This window comes from Aethalodelphis obliquidens, unplaced genomic scaffold (genome assembly GCF_003676395.1).
Source record: "Aethalodelphis obliquidens isolate GAN/ISIS:26980383/991018 unplaced genomic scaffold, ASM367639v1 scaffold33, whole genome shotgun sequence".
NCBI lineage: Eukaryota > Metazoa > Chordata > Mammalia > Artiodactyla > Delphinidae > Aethalodelphis > Aethalodelphis obliquidens.
Window position 1 is genome coordinate 13,432,186 of NW_020837977.1, and position 18,834 is coordinate 13,451,019.

The following is an 18,834-nucleotide window of genomic DNA, read 5'->3' on the forward strand; positions in this document are numbered from 1 at the left end:
TAGTAGTAAGCTGAAAAGTGTTACTGAAAATAGGAGTGGTTCTGCTATCACACTTGATTTGTCTAACGAAGGAAATTTTTTGACTTATGAATTTTAAGAGACTTAAAAGTGATTATTTCTTACATCTAAAGTAAGATGGGGTTTTATGAAGATATTCTTCTATCTTCTTACTCTGCCTGATATTAACTGCCTGTTTTCATTGATCAAAATATGTATTTGAAATCACTCTTCAAAAGTAATCATCAGATCAGAATTAAATAATGGAGGCGATACCATTAGGCACTCTCCTAGAACCGTCTTCCCGTCTAAAGACAATGGGGTGAGCACGGTGCAGGAGGCATGTGGGGAGGGCCCCTGGGAGAGGATATGGTTCGGGCGTCCTTTGAAGGGTACGTGTGGAGCTGCAGACTGCAGCCAGCTGTCCCTGAAAAGGCTCGTTAGTCTTCTTGGAGGCAAGTTGTATCATGTTACAGCTAGCCTGCGACCGCAAATGTTATCCCTTATGGCAGGAAGAAAAAATACTAGGAACACAAATTCCCTTCTAAAAAAATCTAACGTGGGCTATCACTCTATTTACTGCTAACTCAGAATAATATTTTCTTTCGGTCTGCTTCTTTAATGGAGGATTTATACTTCGTTACCTTGGGGCAGCCTTCTTCATGTGGACGTGAGAAGACTGTTCATGTTGCTATCCGGGAATTCCCTGGTGGTGCAGTGGCTAGGACTCCCCGCTTCCACTACACGGGGCACGGGTTCAATCCCTGGTCAGGGAACTAAGATCCAGCATGCCACCAGGCGTGGCCAAAAAACAAAACAAGGAAGTTGCTGTCCTTCTTAACATCCCAATTCAGTAAATGCAGATATCTGTGAAGAAATGATGAAAATCATACTCCTTTCCTTTGAAAGGAAACACAGACTTTAAGAAATGAAAGCTAAAATATAAACATAGTCCCCTTTTGTGTCTTAAATGATTTATCCACTCAACAAAGTCCTAGATTCTGCTGGACACTCCGGGGAGACCAGTGAGTGCAGTGGAGTCCTGTGTTCAGAGAGCTTTCAGCCTAGGAGTGAAAAGAAAAAACACACATTTATTTAAAATAATAGGTCATAATCAGAGACCCAATCAAATAACAGTATTTTTGCCAGTGTAACAGATTTGGGCACCTGACGAGCAAGCTCTTTATTTAAAAGTCACACCTTGTTTTTAGGGACTTTAATTGTAAAATTAGTAAAACTGCTTCGTTTCGAGTTCAGTCTTTCTGAACTCTTCCAGGCTTATAAGTGGTACGAGCTTGGGCACCAGAGGGGCCACTTTGCATCTGTGTGGCAGCGCTCACTCTACAACGTTCATGGACTGCAAGCCCAGCCGTGGTGGACCCCCAAGGAAACGGGCTACACGGAATTAGTGAAGGTGAGTGTTAACTTTGTCGAGTCCTTGTCTGTCTCGTCCTCTAAATTCAAAGAGGGCTTCTCATGGAAAGGAATGTCAGGGAGGAGACAGATTTTCTTTCCAGTGGCATTTGCAGAAAATACGGCAAAAAGGATCTTCATCCCATCGGACAAGAGTTTAGGTGAGATGGTGAAGAAAGAAATTTGTTGAAGAGCAGATCTCAAATCTTTTGGCTTTAGGACCCCTTTGCACTCTTAAAACTTACTGAGCACCCCAAGGAGTTGTGTGTGTGTGTGCTGGGGGATTACATGTATCAATATAATTTTTTTAGAAATTAAAACTGAAAGGAAATTTAATCTTTTAAATGACTTCTATGAAAATAAAGTAATAACTCCATTACATGTTAACATCAATAAGTTTAAAAAATACATTTTCAAAGCAAAAAAAGTGAAGTAAGAAGATGGGAATTGTCGTGTATTTTTACAAATCTCTTTGGTGTCTGGCCTAGTGGAAGACAGGAGGGTTCTCACCACTCTTTCACCCGTAAGTCCAGAAGCGTCCTGAGTGCGGGAGCTCCTGTCCTCATGGAACTGGGGTGCACAGCCTCCTGGCCTGTGGACAAGCGCACCCACCCAAAAGCACGTCAGATCTTGTGGTTCAAGAGATTTATAGAGCTTAATCTGCAACACCCATGTCCATTCCCAGTGGTGGGTGGGCTGGAAGTTCCAGCCTTCTAATCACCTGGTCTTTCTGGTGACCAGCCCCATCCGGAGGCTATCTGGGGCCCCATGCTAAGTCGTTCTATTAGCATAAATTCAGGTGTGCTCAAAAGGGGTCCTTATGAATGACAAAAGTCACTCCAGTTATTCAGGAAATTTCATGGGTTTCGGGAGGTTTATGCCAGGAACTGGAAACAAAGACCAGATATATTTCTTATATTATCGGAAGCCACCCTCTGGGTTTTGAGCGCAGATCCCTTCTAACAAAAGAATCCTAACAGTTAACAGATGTGGGCACATTACTAGGTCTCATTCAGTCATTAATAATAATGAGTCCAGTCCATTCTCACATTATATGAAAGTACCTCCCAGGGCGAGGCCCCTCAGGTTGGCAGGCCTCCGTTAGATCTCGTAAGTTCCAGAAGTAGGAGTGGTCTTGGCAACATATGGCTTTACCCTTTCAGACATCTGGTGTAGCTGAGCTAAGAGACAATATCTTGCCCTGAGCCTCTTCGAGGTGTTAATGTAATATTGGATTTCCCTCATTACATACCCTATTTATTCATCCTCTTACCTTCAGCTATTATTCTCCTTTTCTTCATTTATACCCTAACTTTTCCATTCTTGGAAAGGACGTTAAGTTTGGCCACTGTGCTGGTCTGGATTGCAGGCAGCTGTACTAGTATAGCAAATACCTCCTCTCAGTTCACTCCCATTCAGGTGGGGTAGGGTTACCCAGGGGCAAAACTCGTGGGCTGTTTGTCCCACCAGGCAGTATAGCTACATTCACTCATCGGAGAGAGGTGAGAAGGGAAAAGCAAGAGTGACAAAATATTGATAATTTTGGAATCTAGGTGATGGATATATAGAGGTTTCTTATACTCTTTTCTCTATCTTTAAGTATATGTTTTACATTTTTCATAAATTTTTTGTTAAAGAACATCTTGTTCTTTAAGACCTATAAGACTTCACTGATCAATTTGGTTTACTGGGGAAAAGAAATTTTCAATGAGGTTTCAATAAGCATATATTAAGTGAGTCTTCCTAGACCATGTTTATTCTGTACTTTATTATAAGATCAGAATACAAAAATCAATTGTATTTCTTTACACTAGCAAAAAAAAAAAAAAAAAAAAAACCCACTCCCAAAATGAAATTAAGAAAACAATTCCATTTGCAGTAGCTTCAAAAAAGAATATAAGATACTGTATTAGCTTGATATACCTTCAGTAGCAAAGTATCACAAACTAATTGTCTCACAGTTCTGGAGGCTATAATTCCAAGATCAAGGTGTCAGCTGGGTTGCTTCCTTCCAGGGGCTGTAAGAGAATCTGTTCCATTCCTCTCTCCTAGCTTCTGGTGGTTTTCTGGCAACCTTTGGAGTTGTGTGACCTATAAATTTCTGCCATCATCTTCACATGGCATTGTCCCTGTTTGTGTATCTGTCTCTGAATTTTCCCTTTTTATAAAGGACACCCTTTGTAAAAGACACCAGTCATATTGGATGGATTAGGGCCCACCCTAATGTCTTAATTTTAACTTTATTACATCTGTGAAGACCCTATCTCCAAAAAGGGTCACATCCTGAGGTACTGGGGGAGTAAGATTCAACATGTAAATTTGGGGGTCATCATCTAACTCTTAAAAGATACTTAAGAATAAATCTTACAAAGAAGTGCAAGACGTACACTGAAAACTATGAAATTGTATTGGAGGAAATTTCAAACCTCTAAAGAAATGGAAACACATTCCATGTTTATGGACCAGAAAACTTGATATTAAGATAGCAGTATTTCCCAAGTTGATCTAAACTTTCAACACAATCTCTATCAGAATTCCACATGGCTTTTTTTTCTTTTATGGAAATTGACAAACGGATCCTAAAATTCGTATGAAAACACAAGGGACCATGAATAGCCAAAACAATTTTGAGAAAGAACAAAGTTAGAGAACTTAGACTTGCCAGTTTCAAAACTTACCACATACAAATTAAAGTAATCAAGACAGTGTGATAGTTCCATAAGGATAGACATATAGATCAGTGGAATAAGAATTGAAAGTACAGAAATAAACCCTTACGTTTATGATTAATTGATTTTTGACAAAGGTGCCAAGACAATGCAAAGGGGAAAGAACTGCCTTTTTCACAGGTGGTCCTGGGACAATTGGATGTCTAAATGCAAAAAATAAAGCTACCTCATACTATGTATAAAAACAACCTCAAAATGGATATAGACCTAAATGCAAGAGATAAAACTATAAAACTTGTAGAAGAAACCATAGAAGTGTTCATAACATTATTGAGTTAGGCAATGGTTTTCTTGGGTATGACACTGAAAGTACAAGTGACAAGAGACAAAATAAATGAGATTTCATCGAAACTTAAACTTTTGTGCTTCAAAGGACATGATCAATAAAGTGAAAGTAAAATCCATAGAATGAGAGGTAATATTTGCAAGTCATATATCTAACATATATATATATATATATATGATATAATAAGAACTCTGATAACTCAATATAGAGACAGATAACTCAGTTAAAAAATGGGGAAAGATTTGAACACTTATTCAAAGAAGATAATGAATGGCTGAGAAGCCTATGTAAAGGTGATCGATGACATTTGTCATTAGGGAAATGCACATCAAAACCACAATATGATAGCATTAACCCTCACTGGGATGGCTGCAACAAGAAAGATGAACATTAACAAGTGGTAGCAAGTATGTGGAGAGACTGCAACCCTGGAACTTTGCTGGTGGGGAGGCAGAGGGGTGCAGCCACTTTGGAAAACGATTTGGCAGTTCCTCAAAATGTTAAACACAGAGTTAAGGCCCAGCAGTTCTTCTCCTAGGTGTATCCCCAAGAGAAATGCAAACATATGTTCATACAAAAATGCGTCCCTGAATGTTCTTAGTAGCATTATTCATAATAGAAAAAAAGTGGCCAATCACCCAAAGGTCCATCTAAATGATGAATGAAAGAATAAACAAAATGTAGTGTATTACACAATGGCAATAAAAAGGGAAGAAGGTCCATGGTACAGCATGGATGAACCACGTGTTCCATGATTCTATCTGTATGAACTGTCCGGGAGGCAAATCAACAGAGAGAGGAAGGGGTGAGAGCCAGGGACTGAGGAGAGGGCCTGAGGCTGGGCAACTGCTCATGAGTAAGGAGTTACTTTTTGGTGTGATGAAAATGTTCTAAAATTAGATAGTGTCGATGGCTCGCAAGTCTGTGAATGCACTAAAAACCACTGAATTGTAAAAAGTTAATTGAGTGAATTTTATGGTATGTGAGTTATGTCTCAGTAAATCTGTTAAAATTGGGAAACTGTGATATATATGTTGTGGTTCAAGTATGTTGAAAACTAAACAGGTTTCTGGGGGTTGATGAAGAACACCTAACTTAACCATCAGTGAGGCAGTACAGTGAGGCAGGTTAGAGCATCTGCTCCATAGCCATATTGCGCGGTTTTGTTGGTTTGTCTGTTTCGTTTGGTTTTTCACTAAAGTATAATTGATTTACAATATTATGTTAGTTTCAGGTATATAACATCATGATTCAGTATTTTTACAGTTTGTACTCCATTAGAAGTTATTACAAGATGATGGCTATAATTCCCTGTGCTATAGAGTATATCCTTGTTACTTATCTGTTTTATACATAGTGGTTTGTATCTCTTAATCCCATACCCCTATCTTGCCCCTCCTCCTTCCCCTCTCCCCGCTGGTAACCACTAGTTTGTTTTCTGTATCTGTGAGTCTGTTTCTGTTTTGTTATATTCATTTGTTTGCTTTATTTTTTATATTCCACATGTAAGTGATGACAATATTTATCTTTCTCTGTCTGACTTATTTCACTATGCATAATACTCTCTAGGTCCGTGCACGTTGCTGCAGATGGCAGAATTTCATTCTTTTTTATGGCTGAGTAATATTCCATTCTCTCTGTATATACACCACATCCTCTTTATCCATTCGGCCGTGGATGGCAATACAGTGAAGCAGTTTAGAGCGTTGGCTCTGTAGCCACACTGCCTGGTTTTGAATTTTTGGTCTCATTCTTTACTAGCCATGTGACATTGAGCAACACTTCTTCATGCTTCTGTTTCATTATCTGCAAAGTGCCTCTGGCAATAGTGCTTGTTCCATGGCTGTTTATTTAATAAGTAGGTAGGAAGTGCTCAATAAACATTAGTTACTGTTATCATTTATAATTTTAATTTATGTGTTACCTTGTTTTCATAGGAAAGTATTTTCTAGTTTATAAAAAATTAGTTGGAAAGCACATTTTGAAATTTTATGTATTATTGAAATAATAACATAACAGCCATCGTGTATGAAATGCCTATTTGTAATCATTGTGCTGAGCACTTTGGTATATAATACTTCTCATCTTTACAACAACTCTTCAAGATAGGTGTCATTGTACCCACTTACGTTTGAGTAAGTAAGGATTAGAGAAACTAAGAGATTTGCCCAAGGCCCTATATTTAATAGGTGAGGGCTGGGATTGGAACTGAGGCCTTCTTACGCTCAAGTCCGTGCCCTCACTGGTACCTCACTACACCCTCAAAGCTACTGAGGTCTGCTCTTACGTCTCGTGTTATTCTCCTTCTAGCCAATTAAATCTTTATTTCTGGGGGCTTCCCTGGTGGCACAGTGGTTGAGAGTCCGCCTGCCGATGCAGGGGACACGGGTTTGTGCCCCGGTCCGGGAAGATCCCACATGCCGCGGAGCGGCTGGGCCCGTGAGCCATGGCCGCTGAGCCTGCGCGTCCGGAGCCTGTGCTCCGCAACGGGAGAGGCCACAACAGTGAGAGGCCCGCGTACTGCAAAAAAAAAAAAAAGATTATTAAAATCTTTATTTCAAAATTCTGTTTCTCTGGGCTTGATTTCAGCCCTACCTGTTTTAAGCTCTGCTCATCTAAGAAGAAAAAAAGCAAGTCCTGGGCATTAATCCCAGGGTCCCCAGCAGCATAGAATCTCAGAGTGTGTGGCAGCTGTGGGTTGTGACTGTAAAGTTACCTTTACTTTACTAACTACCCTGATTTGCAGTAACGTTAATATTGTATATGTTACGACTTAAAGTAATTTCGGGTGACCACTCACCAGTCGTGAGTATGACGAGGCAGAACTTTCTGTGTGAGGAACCCAGGGCCCAGAACCGTTATAGCTGACACACCCTTGCACATCAAGATTTTTTTCCATTTTCAAATTACAGATTTGACTGTTGTGGATCAAGGATCATCACCCAGGCATTCATACTGTAAGGTGGGAACCTTCTAGATGGGGCAGCTGCCATGTTTGGCCAAAATCCTTTTAGAATACTTACCCAGATCTGGCCCTTACGGAATGATTAACTGCCAGGCATAGCACATTTTTATTTAAATTATTTTCATTGTATGTTCCAGTGAGCTGTAGAGTGCAATTTTCTCGAAGGCACGGGACAGTGTTCAGTAAAATGTTATCATCTGTGTTTTTCCATTTTGTTGAATTGTCATTGTTTCCCCGTATTGTGTAGCTTGCAATTTGGCAATTCTGTGCACTGGGGGTGTTAAGAGGCTGTGCAACTTGATGAAAAAAATTTAGAGAAAAATATCCCAGTAGAGTTTTCTCTTTTAGGCATATGTTCATTAAAATTGAGTACTTTTTTTGCCCAAATAACAGATATGAAAACCCTAAGTGTTTTGGGGTATTTAACATAGAAATTGAAACAAAAATAGATTAATGTCTTTGCTAGGTTATAAATAGGAAAGGGAAAAGAAATCTCTTCCAGTGAGAGGAAAGCCATCATAGTTAAGAAGTTTGCTCTTCTTCTTTTTGAGATTAGCTTTTTGATCCAAATTATTCCATGGCTAATTTAGATGTAAACATGCATGCCTTGAAACCGCTGTAGTAACATGGAGAGCACAACAGCCAATAGCAACTGAAAACCATAGTTCAAAATAACCCTTTTCTATTTTTTTCCCTGCTACCTAACTCTGCATTCATCACTGGGAAAAAGGGAAACCCTTGCATGCTTTTTCTGAGGTTTTCACAGCATTTGCTCTGATAGAAGCATATAGCATCGCTGATAAGTTTTCCCTCCTCATACGGTAGTTTTATTACAGTTGGAGAAGTGCCCAGTAAAACTTGCCAGTGTTGTGACACAGTGCGTAAGAATGATTGATTGAACGATACTCTTCCTGGCATTTTCTCTCAGGCTCTGGCTTTTATTAAGTAAGAAACCCGTTGTGTATGAATAATGCCACCTGGACAAAAATAGGACTTATACAGGAGTGAATTCGTGGTTCAGCATTCGTATCTGTGTGATTAAATATTTGAATATTTTCGCTGAACTGCTTTTGAAATGAATTGGATTGAGACAGAAGCAAAAATGTCAGACTTACAGTGGAATTAAGCTATAAAGTAAGAGGATTATCAATTTTATAGAAAAGTAAGTATCATCCTATAAAGAAGTGCTGAAAGCAGTTTCTTAAGATTAACGTAATAGTTTAATCCTATTTTTCTAAATCAGACTTTCGACTTTTGGATTCCAATGATATTTTCACTAAAAATGACAACAAGAGTCCAGAGAATTTACAGAATTCGATGGTTATGTGATTTAAAAGTGAACTTCAGAAGCAGGTTAGTTTTGCTCTCTGCTCTGACACCTTAAGGAAGTCATTTCATCCATCTGGGCCTCGGTTTCTTTCTCTCCAAATGCAAAATAATTGCCTCAGTTCCTCCTCTCCTACAAGGTGCAAAAACAGAACAAAACACAACAAAACACCACCATCGTGGATGTTCCCGTGTGTGTTTAAGTGTGAGCCCTTAATAAGAGCTGACACTCTGCTACGGTTATAGGAGGGTCTGAGATGCCAGTTATAGCAACATATCAAAAGGGTGAAATATTAGAAATTCTTTGAATTATTTCAAACTCAAAGGTCATTTTCTTTCTCAAAGCAAAATTGATGAGTTTTCAATATTTGTCAGTTTTTTAAAAAATGCCTAAAAATTGCCTTTATCTCTGGTCCACCTCGGGAGCTTGCAGTACAGTGTTTGACTTACAGACCCGGGCACTACACTGCGAGCTGCATCTGTAGGTTAGTACGCCATTTGCAGTTCCAAAATTTTTGATCAAGCAGTGTTACCAAAAGCGGGATCCGGCTGCTTACCGCTCAAGAGCTGGCATGCGGGGATGGGGGTGGGGAGAGGGCGAGGTGTGTGGAGGCAGACTCCTGTCCAAAGGACAGCCAGGGGGCAAGAGCTTCTACAGGTGCAGGGAGGGGCTGCGCGCAGAAACAGCACAGGCAGCTCTGACAGTCATCTTGAAATTGGTCACGTGGTGGTCTGACAAGCATCATCTTGATTGGTTTAAGTACAGTTACTCTTCAGTTCCGGGTCGGTTTGTTCCCATTTCCTTGAGGCTAATTCTCGTAATTGTGGCAGCTCATGTCATGGCTACAGTCTGCTCATCGTGTAGTTAATTTCTTCCACCCGGTGAGGGTTTCAGTATCTACAAGACAGCTCACAGGATAGGGCTCAGAATATTATCTGTAGCCCTTGAGGAGGAATTAAAGGTCCATGACTTTGCTTCCTGACTAAACTGTTATTGTTTTGTCCTGTTTGACTGCTTTTCTTTGCTTCCGCATTTTCTCACTTCTCTGATTAAACGTACTCTTTGGCTAAAGTTTTTCCACAGACAAAAGGCAGGCGGAGGACATGGTGGGCAAGGACCACAGGGTCCTGCTCTGTTTCAGTAGGTCATGATCTATATCTTAATATACATACGCACCGATGGATGCATGCGCACATACACAGTATAGATAACTTGCTTATCTGTTTATCAAGTGGTTTATTATATATATAAACAGAAAGTCTCTGTCAGACTTGCAGCCCCTTGAGATTAGGGGCTTTGGGGTTTTTACTCCCTCCTGACCTAGCCCGCTGCACCGTTCCCCCTGGGTAGAGCAGGGAAGGGACGACAGAACTTTATTTCCCCTTTTACCTTCCTCTGACTGAGAATGTTGGCTGGCATCCCTGCCAGTCTGGGCTAGAGTACAGGAATGTGGGTCTCTTTTGCACTCTTGTGTCCTTGAAGCCCTCAGGCTGGCTGCTTCTCCTGGCAATCTGGGCTATCTTTTTGCCTTTCTCCTAGGAGAAGAAACCCCTTTTTTCCCACTCTTTAGAAAGAGCAAAATTCAGTCCTCCAAGACTCTTCTCTTGCCCTGTGCCACGTACTTTATGCTATCCTTTCCGTTCAGTAAGGATACGAGAGACTGTATATACTAAGCGGCAATGGCCAGACCATTTATAAAAATAGAACCTTGACCTACAATCTGCAGCAGTCTGCCAGGGAAACGAACCCCTTTTCTACAATAAATAAACCAGGAAGCGAGCCTACTGTAGATCAGACTGGCAGGAGGCCAGATTACTATCTCCAGTGGCAATCCAGAAAGCTAAACAATCACTTCTATCACATTCTGCCCCAAATGGCCAGGACTTGATTGATAACTGACAGCTTTCCTAGTTTTTGTCCCCACTTCCAACTTAGGACCCACCAGAGAAAATCAAATATGCTCCGCTCACCAATCACCAGAACACCCAGCTTCTAGTCAGCCTGCCTACAGCTTCCCCAGGCCAACAGCCTCCAATCAGGGCACCCCTGAATCCTTCTCTTCTTTCACTAGAAAGTTTTCCCACGTCTCTGCCAAAACACTGATGATCGTGGCAGACTCCCTTGCTTGTCTGAATAAATAGCCTTTGCTTTTCTCATTTGGTTGGTCCTTATTTATTTCCACGATAAGAAATGTCACATGTTTTCCTTTATTTTTATATTCAAACTTGAAAAACAGGAGGTCTGATTAAAATGCACTAGGGGGCTTCCCTGGTGGCATGGTGGTTGAGAGTCCGCCTGCCGATGCAGGGGACACGGGTTCGTGCCCCGGTCCGGGAGGATCCCACATGCCGCGGGGCGGCTGGGCCCGTGAGCCATGGCCACTGAGCCTGCGCGTCTGGAGCCTGTGCTCCGCAACGGGAGAGGCCACAGCAGTGAGAGGCCCGCGTACCGCAAAAAAAAAAATGCAGTAGGACCAGCAAGAGATTGCTCCTTCAATGCTACTAATTTCCCTAGAGATTTTATTAAGATCAGCTTGCTGTGAGAGCGTCGCACGCGCTGTGGTGTTTGCTTGGGTTTCATCACTTCAGCTCGGTGCTCAGGAGGACGCCCCTCTACCTGGTATATTCCTTCTAAGGCAGGGGACACTGCCACCCGTGTCTTCTCATCACAGTGTAAAGTATAGGCATGTTTTAGCGAAGATTTAAGTAAACTGACTTTAAAAAATCAGATCTGTAATTCCTAAAATAATTAACTAGAGCCAGCATGTTTTTAGATAATTAGGTAAAAATGGTATACATTTTAGTAACGCACCACTATTATCAATGCGTTCTAACTCCACTTGAATGCGTAAACTTGGCCTGGAATAGTCTTCGACCACATGCCTTCTCTTAATTTAGAGTCAGAACCTTTCAAAGTACACGCACATCTCTGGGACTTCTCAGTTGCCAATGTCTATATTTTCTCAATTCCCTTTTTTCTTAACAGCTAGTCATACACAGTTACTTACCTACTTTTGCTTATGTTAACCTGAGCTCTGTGAATTCTTGTGTTATGGTTTGTTCACATGTTAAAAGTGTAACTCTTCCTGACTTTTCCCATGACTATGCTTTATTTTGCTGCTATAGACTTACTTGATTCCTGATCCCTTCCCATCTGCTATTTGCTTTCTTAGCTGGATGTAGTTCTAACCTGAACCTGCATTAGTGTTACAAGTTACTTGTGTCCCCTCAAGAATTATATATTGAATTCCTAATCCCGTTAGTACCTCTGAATATGACTGTACTTGGAGATAGGGCCTTTAAAGAGGTAAAGTTAAAATGAGGTCATTAGGGTGGGCCCTAATCTAATGTGACTAGTGTCCTTATAAGAAAAGGAAATTTGGGGCTTTCCTGATGGCGCAGTGGTTGAGAGTCCGCCTGCCGATGCAGGGGACACAGGTTCATGCCCCGGTCCAGGAAGATCCCACATGCCACGGAGTGGCTGGGCCCGTGAGCCATGGCCGCTGAGCCTGCGCGTCCGGAGCCTGTGCTCCGCAACGGGAGAGGCCGCAACAGTGAGAGGCCTGCGTACCAAAAAAAAAAAAAAAAAAGTAAAAAAAAATCAACAAAGAAGATCTTAAAATTCTCATCATTATCATCATAGCTCTATCCATATATAGCACAGTTACTTTTAGCACATTTAATCTTCTTATAGACTCCTGAGGGAAGTAATAGTATTTTATGCTCTTTATAAGTGAGGACTCTAAGGCACAGGGTGGTTAAGTAATTTGCCCGATAGCACACAGCTAATAAGTGGCACAGTCAGATTTTCAAACCAGGCAGCCTGGCTCCCATGTTTTACACCCCTAACCACTACACTGTATTGACTTTTATAAAGCTTCTAGAAGGGAAAAGAAAAAAAAAATCCAAAAGGCATCAGATTTCCCAACAGCAGCACTAAATGTTATATAACGCAATGGATCAATGCTTTCAAAAGTCTCTGTAGAAATTATTTACTACCTAGAATTCTGTACATAGTCAAGCCTTCAATCAAGTGTAAGAACAGCTTCAGATAAGTCAGAAAGACAAAGACCAATACCATGTGATATCACTTATATGCAGAATCTGTAAAACAACACAAATGAACATATATATGAAACAGAAAGAGACTCAGAAAACAGACTTGTGGTTGCCAAGGGGGAGGGGGTATAGGGGAGGGATGGATTGGGAGTTTGGGATTAACAGATGCAAACTATTATATATAGGATGGATAAACAACAAGGTCCTACTGTACAGCACAGGGAAATGTATTCAATATCTTGCGATAAACCACAAAGGAAAAGAATATGAAAAAGTGTATATATATATATATATATATATACACACACATATAACTGAATCACTTTGCTGTACAGAAGAAATTAATACAACATTGTAAATACCTCAATAAAATTTTTTTTAAAGACTAGCTTCAGACATTTTTAGAAATTCAGTTTTACCTGTGGTGTGTCCTTTCTCAAGAACACAGATAATCCTTTATCCAGATTAGAATCCAATAATTAGGGAGCCTCATACTGGGCAGAGGTCAGGAGAAGCTCCCTGATGACAGTTGTCCGGCAAAAGCCCAGACACCGACCAGTTCAGAGCAGAGCGAGGCAGGTGGCTCCCGGAGGGCTATCTTCGGAGAAAGAGAGAAAGAAAGTAATAGCTTACATGATGTTTTTGGCAAAGCGTAGAATAGTATAAGAGGTTTTACAGCACCCTTGCAGGGCTATAAAGAAGAAACAGTGATAAGGCCATTACAGAATTAAGCCAAAGCAAAGGAGGCAGAATCTATAAATGCTGCATGTGACATGAAGAGTAATTGTTACAACTCAGTAAAACCCAGATGTGAGTTTACCCAGATGTATGAAAGGTTTGTGACATGAGCTGAACTGCTAGATGGAGACGAGGGAAAAGAAGACATCAAATCGTTAACTTGTTCCCTTGCCTGACAGAAAATGAGAGATCAAGTCTAGAATTAATAAATCAAGAGATAGCAAAATATAAACAGATTACTTAGATGGAAGCAGGCAGATACGAGAAAACAATATTTAAAAGGATTAGTTGGGGGTTGGACTCTGGGGAAAACTTGAGTAAGGTACTGCTGCTTCCATTGTAAGACTTGTAGTAATACTTGACTTTTAAAAAAATGTGTGTGTCTTAATTGAATGAAGGGAAATAGTAAGGGAAATAGTTAAGAATTAGTCTGCTCCTCTAAAGGCTTTCCGCAAGAAATCAGTGTTAGGAGAAGCCTTTAAAAATATGACTTAATCTGATGTGGAAGAGAAAAGTGTGCCGTCCAAGTGGGGTGCGCAGAATGTCTGGGAAAGGAGGAAATGGCCCTCAACTGGAGGGAGGGTGTGGGTTAAGGAGAGCTGGCGCACAGTTTGGGATTGATGAGGCTTGAAACCGGGAAGTCCATCTCTAGATGACTGAGCGCCAAATATAGCTGAGGTGTAACTGAGAGACGAGTGCTGATGATGGGTTTACGAGGCCATGAGGCACTGTGAAAACAAGCGAAACTCTGTTTTCTAAAGCCTGTGTAGGCAGAAGAAGAAACGTGAATCAGAAGCTGTTGTCTTCTGGGCAACCAACTCAAATACTAACCCTATGAGTTTCTCTTTTCAGTTTCATGAAATGAATGAATTTAGGGTCAAGGAAGTAATAGGTCAAACGAAACCTTTAAAAATGTAGGCATGGCCCGGTCTGTGTAAGCCTTCAAGTTCCTGTTGGAATTTCCTAAAAAGCGGAATTTTTTGCCGAGTCAGACAACTAATAATGTTACTGTAGAGAAAGTACATTTCTTCTTTCCTCCTCCTTCTTCCTCCTCCTACCCCTCCCCCCCGTCCCCCCTCCCTTTCTCTCTCTCTCTCACACGAGCACACGTAATTAGGTTTGGTCTTTAATCCCCTGTAACCGTGTGAATGTTTCACAGTGCAGTTCATTGGTTTGTGCTTGAAAATGCCATTTCCGGGTCCCATTCCAGATTTCTCCCTGATGCCCGTAAAAGAGACCCTGCCACGTCTTTCCAAAGCTGAAAAACACCCCCAAGCAGAATCCTTACTTTAGTAGAAAAAATGTTTCTGTCGAACACGTAGGGGATCGTGATGGTTGTGACCTTTGTGTTTTTCATCATGTCACCAGGTAGAACTGGTGTGATCTGGTTAGCCCAGTTTTCCCCAGTTGTCAGCGTGCGCACCCTTTGAGACACACCCAGTTCCCAGCCAGGGACACCTTGTTCCACCAGTATGTGCCCAGTGTGTGCCCTGTAAGTCACAGGAGACGGGGACCCACGGCCACTCTGCTGCCCCAGAGGGGCGCAGGGCCCCGAGCCCACCGCAGCCTGACACCCTCCTCCCACAGGTGCCCCGGGGATAATCAGGGGGCACCGCAGAGCCGGTTCTGGTGCTAGATGGTGAGACCTTAGGCCCAGTCACCGGCCCAAGTGCTCTGTCATCCCTAAAGTGGAAAAGTCTCCACTGCACTCACAGTACAGACGCTTCCAGTTGTCAAATTCCACGACAGACTACTGAACTCTAAAGAGGAAATGCTGAGTGGCTGTTTCATGATGAAAATAAATGTCCGTGCAGTGTCTGCTCAGCACTGAGCATACTGAGCAGGTCGGTGGCACTGCCGCAAGAGTGTTTCCAGCTTGGGACCGACCGGGAGACCCTGCATCTGTTTGCTCCTTTCAGCCAGACTGTCCTCCAGCACCCCTGCGGCACGTATAACAGGGGCAAACAAGAAAGTTTTTTTAAAAAGTCATCACTATTCCCGGAAAAGTCCCTCTGCAGCGACACTTCCCTGGGGGGACCCTGGGGAGAGGGGTGCGGAAGGGGGCAGGAACGACATTTCACATGTAAAAGACAGCCTGCCCTTAAAGAAAATTTAAACATTTTATTTAGTGATGCAGTCACTTGAACATTTTCCCTAGGGCTCTGGGCCCTATTTTAGGAAGAAAAGATCAGCTCTTTCCAAAGATGCCCCTAAAATCAGCCTTCAAAAGAAATGAAAGAAGCCACTGAAGTACTGGGAGGGCAGAGGGTGAGAGCCTGCCTGCCATATCAGGCACTGATAACCTCATTTGAGAAGTAATTTCAAGTGTTAGAGAGGTGATTCTCCCCTGTCTTTGTGGCAGTTCAACATGAATTAGACAGATTTATCTAACAACTTGAATAAGTTACAGTAGCTGCGGGGAGCGTTGGCAGTTTAGGTACATGTGGGGAGATGCATCTGGGGTGCATTCTCCTTCCATGATCTTGGGATTCTTGAGAAAACCGTGGTCTTCTCTCACTCTGGGGACCTGCCTAAGTGAGGGGTTTTGAGTATCTCTTAATTGCAATGCAGTCTTTGACTTACTATTTATGAATTACCTTCTTGGGATGAAATAATATTGAAATTGTTACCAAACCAGGTTCGTTTACCAGGTTCGCAGCAGCAAAGAAAGGATTTATTCACAGGCAGCCAAGGGAGGAGACGGGAGAACCAGTCTCAGATCTGCCTCCCTGAAGGCAAGGAGCTTGAGATATTTATGGGATAAAGAAGTAGGTGATCTTAGGGGTGGGGAAAGGTGATTGAATGTAGGGAAAAGGTGAGGTAATCAGTGGTCTGCCCAAGGTGTTTCTAAGTTACACGCTTCTTCATGGAATGTATGTGTAAAAACGGAGGGACTTCCCTGGTGGTCCAGTGGTTAAGACTCCATGCTTCCGATGCAGAGGGCACAGGTTCAATCCCTGGTCGGGGAACTAAGATCCCACATGCTGCATGGCATGGCCTAGAAAAACATTTTTTTAATAAAACAAAATAAATAGATACAATAAAATAACAATGGAGGCACTTAGCATGATCTGAGTGTGCAGGTTTTGGTCCTCGACATCAAACAGTCATTCATCAGACACCTATACAGGCCCAGTTTTAGGCTCAGTGGTCCCAACCAGCCTTAGCCAGTTGGAGCTTGAACTAGACACAGCTGACTCCAAGTGCCTAGAAAACAACTCAGGCAAATGTCTTATTGTTTAGGCTAACATGAAGCTTGGAGGGTATGCAATTTGCAAGAAAATAATTAAGGCAAGCGTGGGTAGTAAAGTAGGCTGCAAGCAGATATATAGCAAACTATAAGACAAACTCAAGAATTTCTGTTAGTCACCAAGTTTCTGTTAACCCAATGGGGCACAGTTTCAGGGTGGTTTTTTTAACTCCATGGGGCATGGTTTCAAGATTATTTGTGGACAGATGATCCACACCAGCAGAGAGCATGGAGATGATAAGAGCAGCTCCAGATTTTGACACAAATCAGTGGGTAGGTTTCATAGAAATATAAAATCAATTGGTGCAGCTACTGTGGAAGACAATATGGACGGTCCTCAACAAGTGAAAAATAGAACTACCAAGTGACCCAGTAGTCCCATTACTGGGTCTATATCCAGAGAAATGCAAATGTAATTCAAAGTAAAATACTTTGAGATATCTGCACTTTTGCGTTCATTGTACCCTTATCCACAATAACCAAGATATAGAAACAACCTAAGTGTCCATCAGTGGATGAGTGGATAAGGAAGATGTAAGACACACACACACACACACACACGCACGCACGCACGCATGCATGCGCGCGCGCACACACACGCACGCATGCATGCGCGCGCACACACACACACGCACGTGCGCGCACACACACACACACGCGCGCACAGTGGAACACTATTCAGCCACGAGAAAAGAAATCCTGCCATTTGTGACTTGGACGGACCTTGAGGGCACCAAGTGAGATAAGCCAGACACAGGAAGACAAATACTGTGTGGTATTACTTACAATGTGGAATCTCAATTAAAAAAAAAAAAGTAAGACTCATAGAAACAGAGAGTGGAAAAGTGGCTGGCAGGGGCTGGAGGCGAAGGAAGTAGGGAGAGGTTTGGGTAAAGGGTACAGACTTCCAGCTATACGATGGATAAGGTCTAAGGACCTGATGTATGACATTGAGACCGTAGTTGACAGCACCGTATTGTAAATTGAAATTTGCTAAGGGAATAGAAGTAAAATATTCTCACTCCCCAAATATCAAATAAACAAATATATGAGGTGATAAATATGTTAATTAATCAGGTGGGGGGATTCCTTTCACAAGGTATATGTATATCAAATTACCACGATCTACATTTTAAATATCTTACAATTTTATATGTTAATTAAGCCTCAAAGCTGAATTTTTTTAAAAAAGAAATGTCAATAGACTCAAAGTAACAAGGGGGAAAAAAGCGGTATAAAATCAGTATCTAATCTTAAAACCTACCGCTTGCCCTAGAATATTGGAATATTGGAATATACCTAATGTGTCACACAGTGTCACAAGCGTTCCCTGGGTTTGGCTGAAGTTGGTACCATGTCTTCACACAAAGTGTATCTCTGAGTGTATCTGTCTTTGGTGGAGTCCTCTGCTCGTGCCGTCTTCCTGGCTCCTTCTTGGTTTTCCTACGTTGAATTGTTAATTCATAAAGCACGCGTTGGTAAAAACACTTTACACCTTCTCTTGTGCTTTGCCCCACCTGTAATTGGTCATCCAGCCTTCTCTTGAATACTTCAAAAGATAGAGACCCCTGTTTTATTTTATTTTATTATTATTTTTTTGCGGTATGCGGGCCTCTCACTGCTGTGGCCTCTCCCGTTGAGGAGCACAGGCTCCGGACGCGCAGGCTCAGCGGCCATGGCTCACGGGCCCAGCCGCTCCGCGGCATGTGGGATCTTCCCGGACCGGGGCACGAACCCGCGTCCCCTGCATCGGCAGGCGGACTCTCAACCACCGCGCCACCAGGGAAGCCTGAGACCCCTGTTTTATAAGGCAACTTGGTCCATTTTCGGAGCACGCTAATTGTTGCTTCCATCTTTTGTATGTGTTTGTAACTCATCAGCTTTACTTCCTTGCTCTTGAGCCCCGATTCTCGTTGAAATCATCTGTTGTGTTCTTCGCTATCCGGGTACCCATAGACTCCACGACCACATCCACTTCCCATGCAACGTAGAAATGTTTGAAGTTATGAATGTTTCAAAATCCTGGTTTCTCTGTGTAACCTAGCCTCTTTCATGCCGTTTTCGTTCTTTT

At 42.1% G+C, this 18,834-nt stretch overlaps 1 protein-coding gene across 7 annotated transcripts in view; it reads left to right on the forward strand.

The window, feature by feature from the left end:
• The window catches only part of ASPH (aspartate beta-hydroxylase), a 386,751-nt gene that overhangs the window by 168,776 nt on the left and 199,141 nt on the right, over positions 1 to 18,834 (forward strand). For 5 of the 7 annotated variants that reach the window (XR_003437357.1, XR_003437358.1, XM_027128024.1 and 2 more), the window contains one exon: positions 1,274 to 1,411. The exons of 1 other annotated variant lie outside the window; for it this stretch is intronic. Coding sequence is in view for 4 of the 6 variants with exons in the window: in XM_027128024.1 (XP_026983825.1) it covers positions 1,274 to 1,411 (138 nt within the window). In the remaining 2 variants the exon portion in view is untranslated. Of the gene's footprint in view, positions 1 to 1,254; positions 1,412 to 18,834 lie in introns of those variants that run through there. One more of the 7 variants, XM_027128028.1, reaches the window with a different exon arrangement.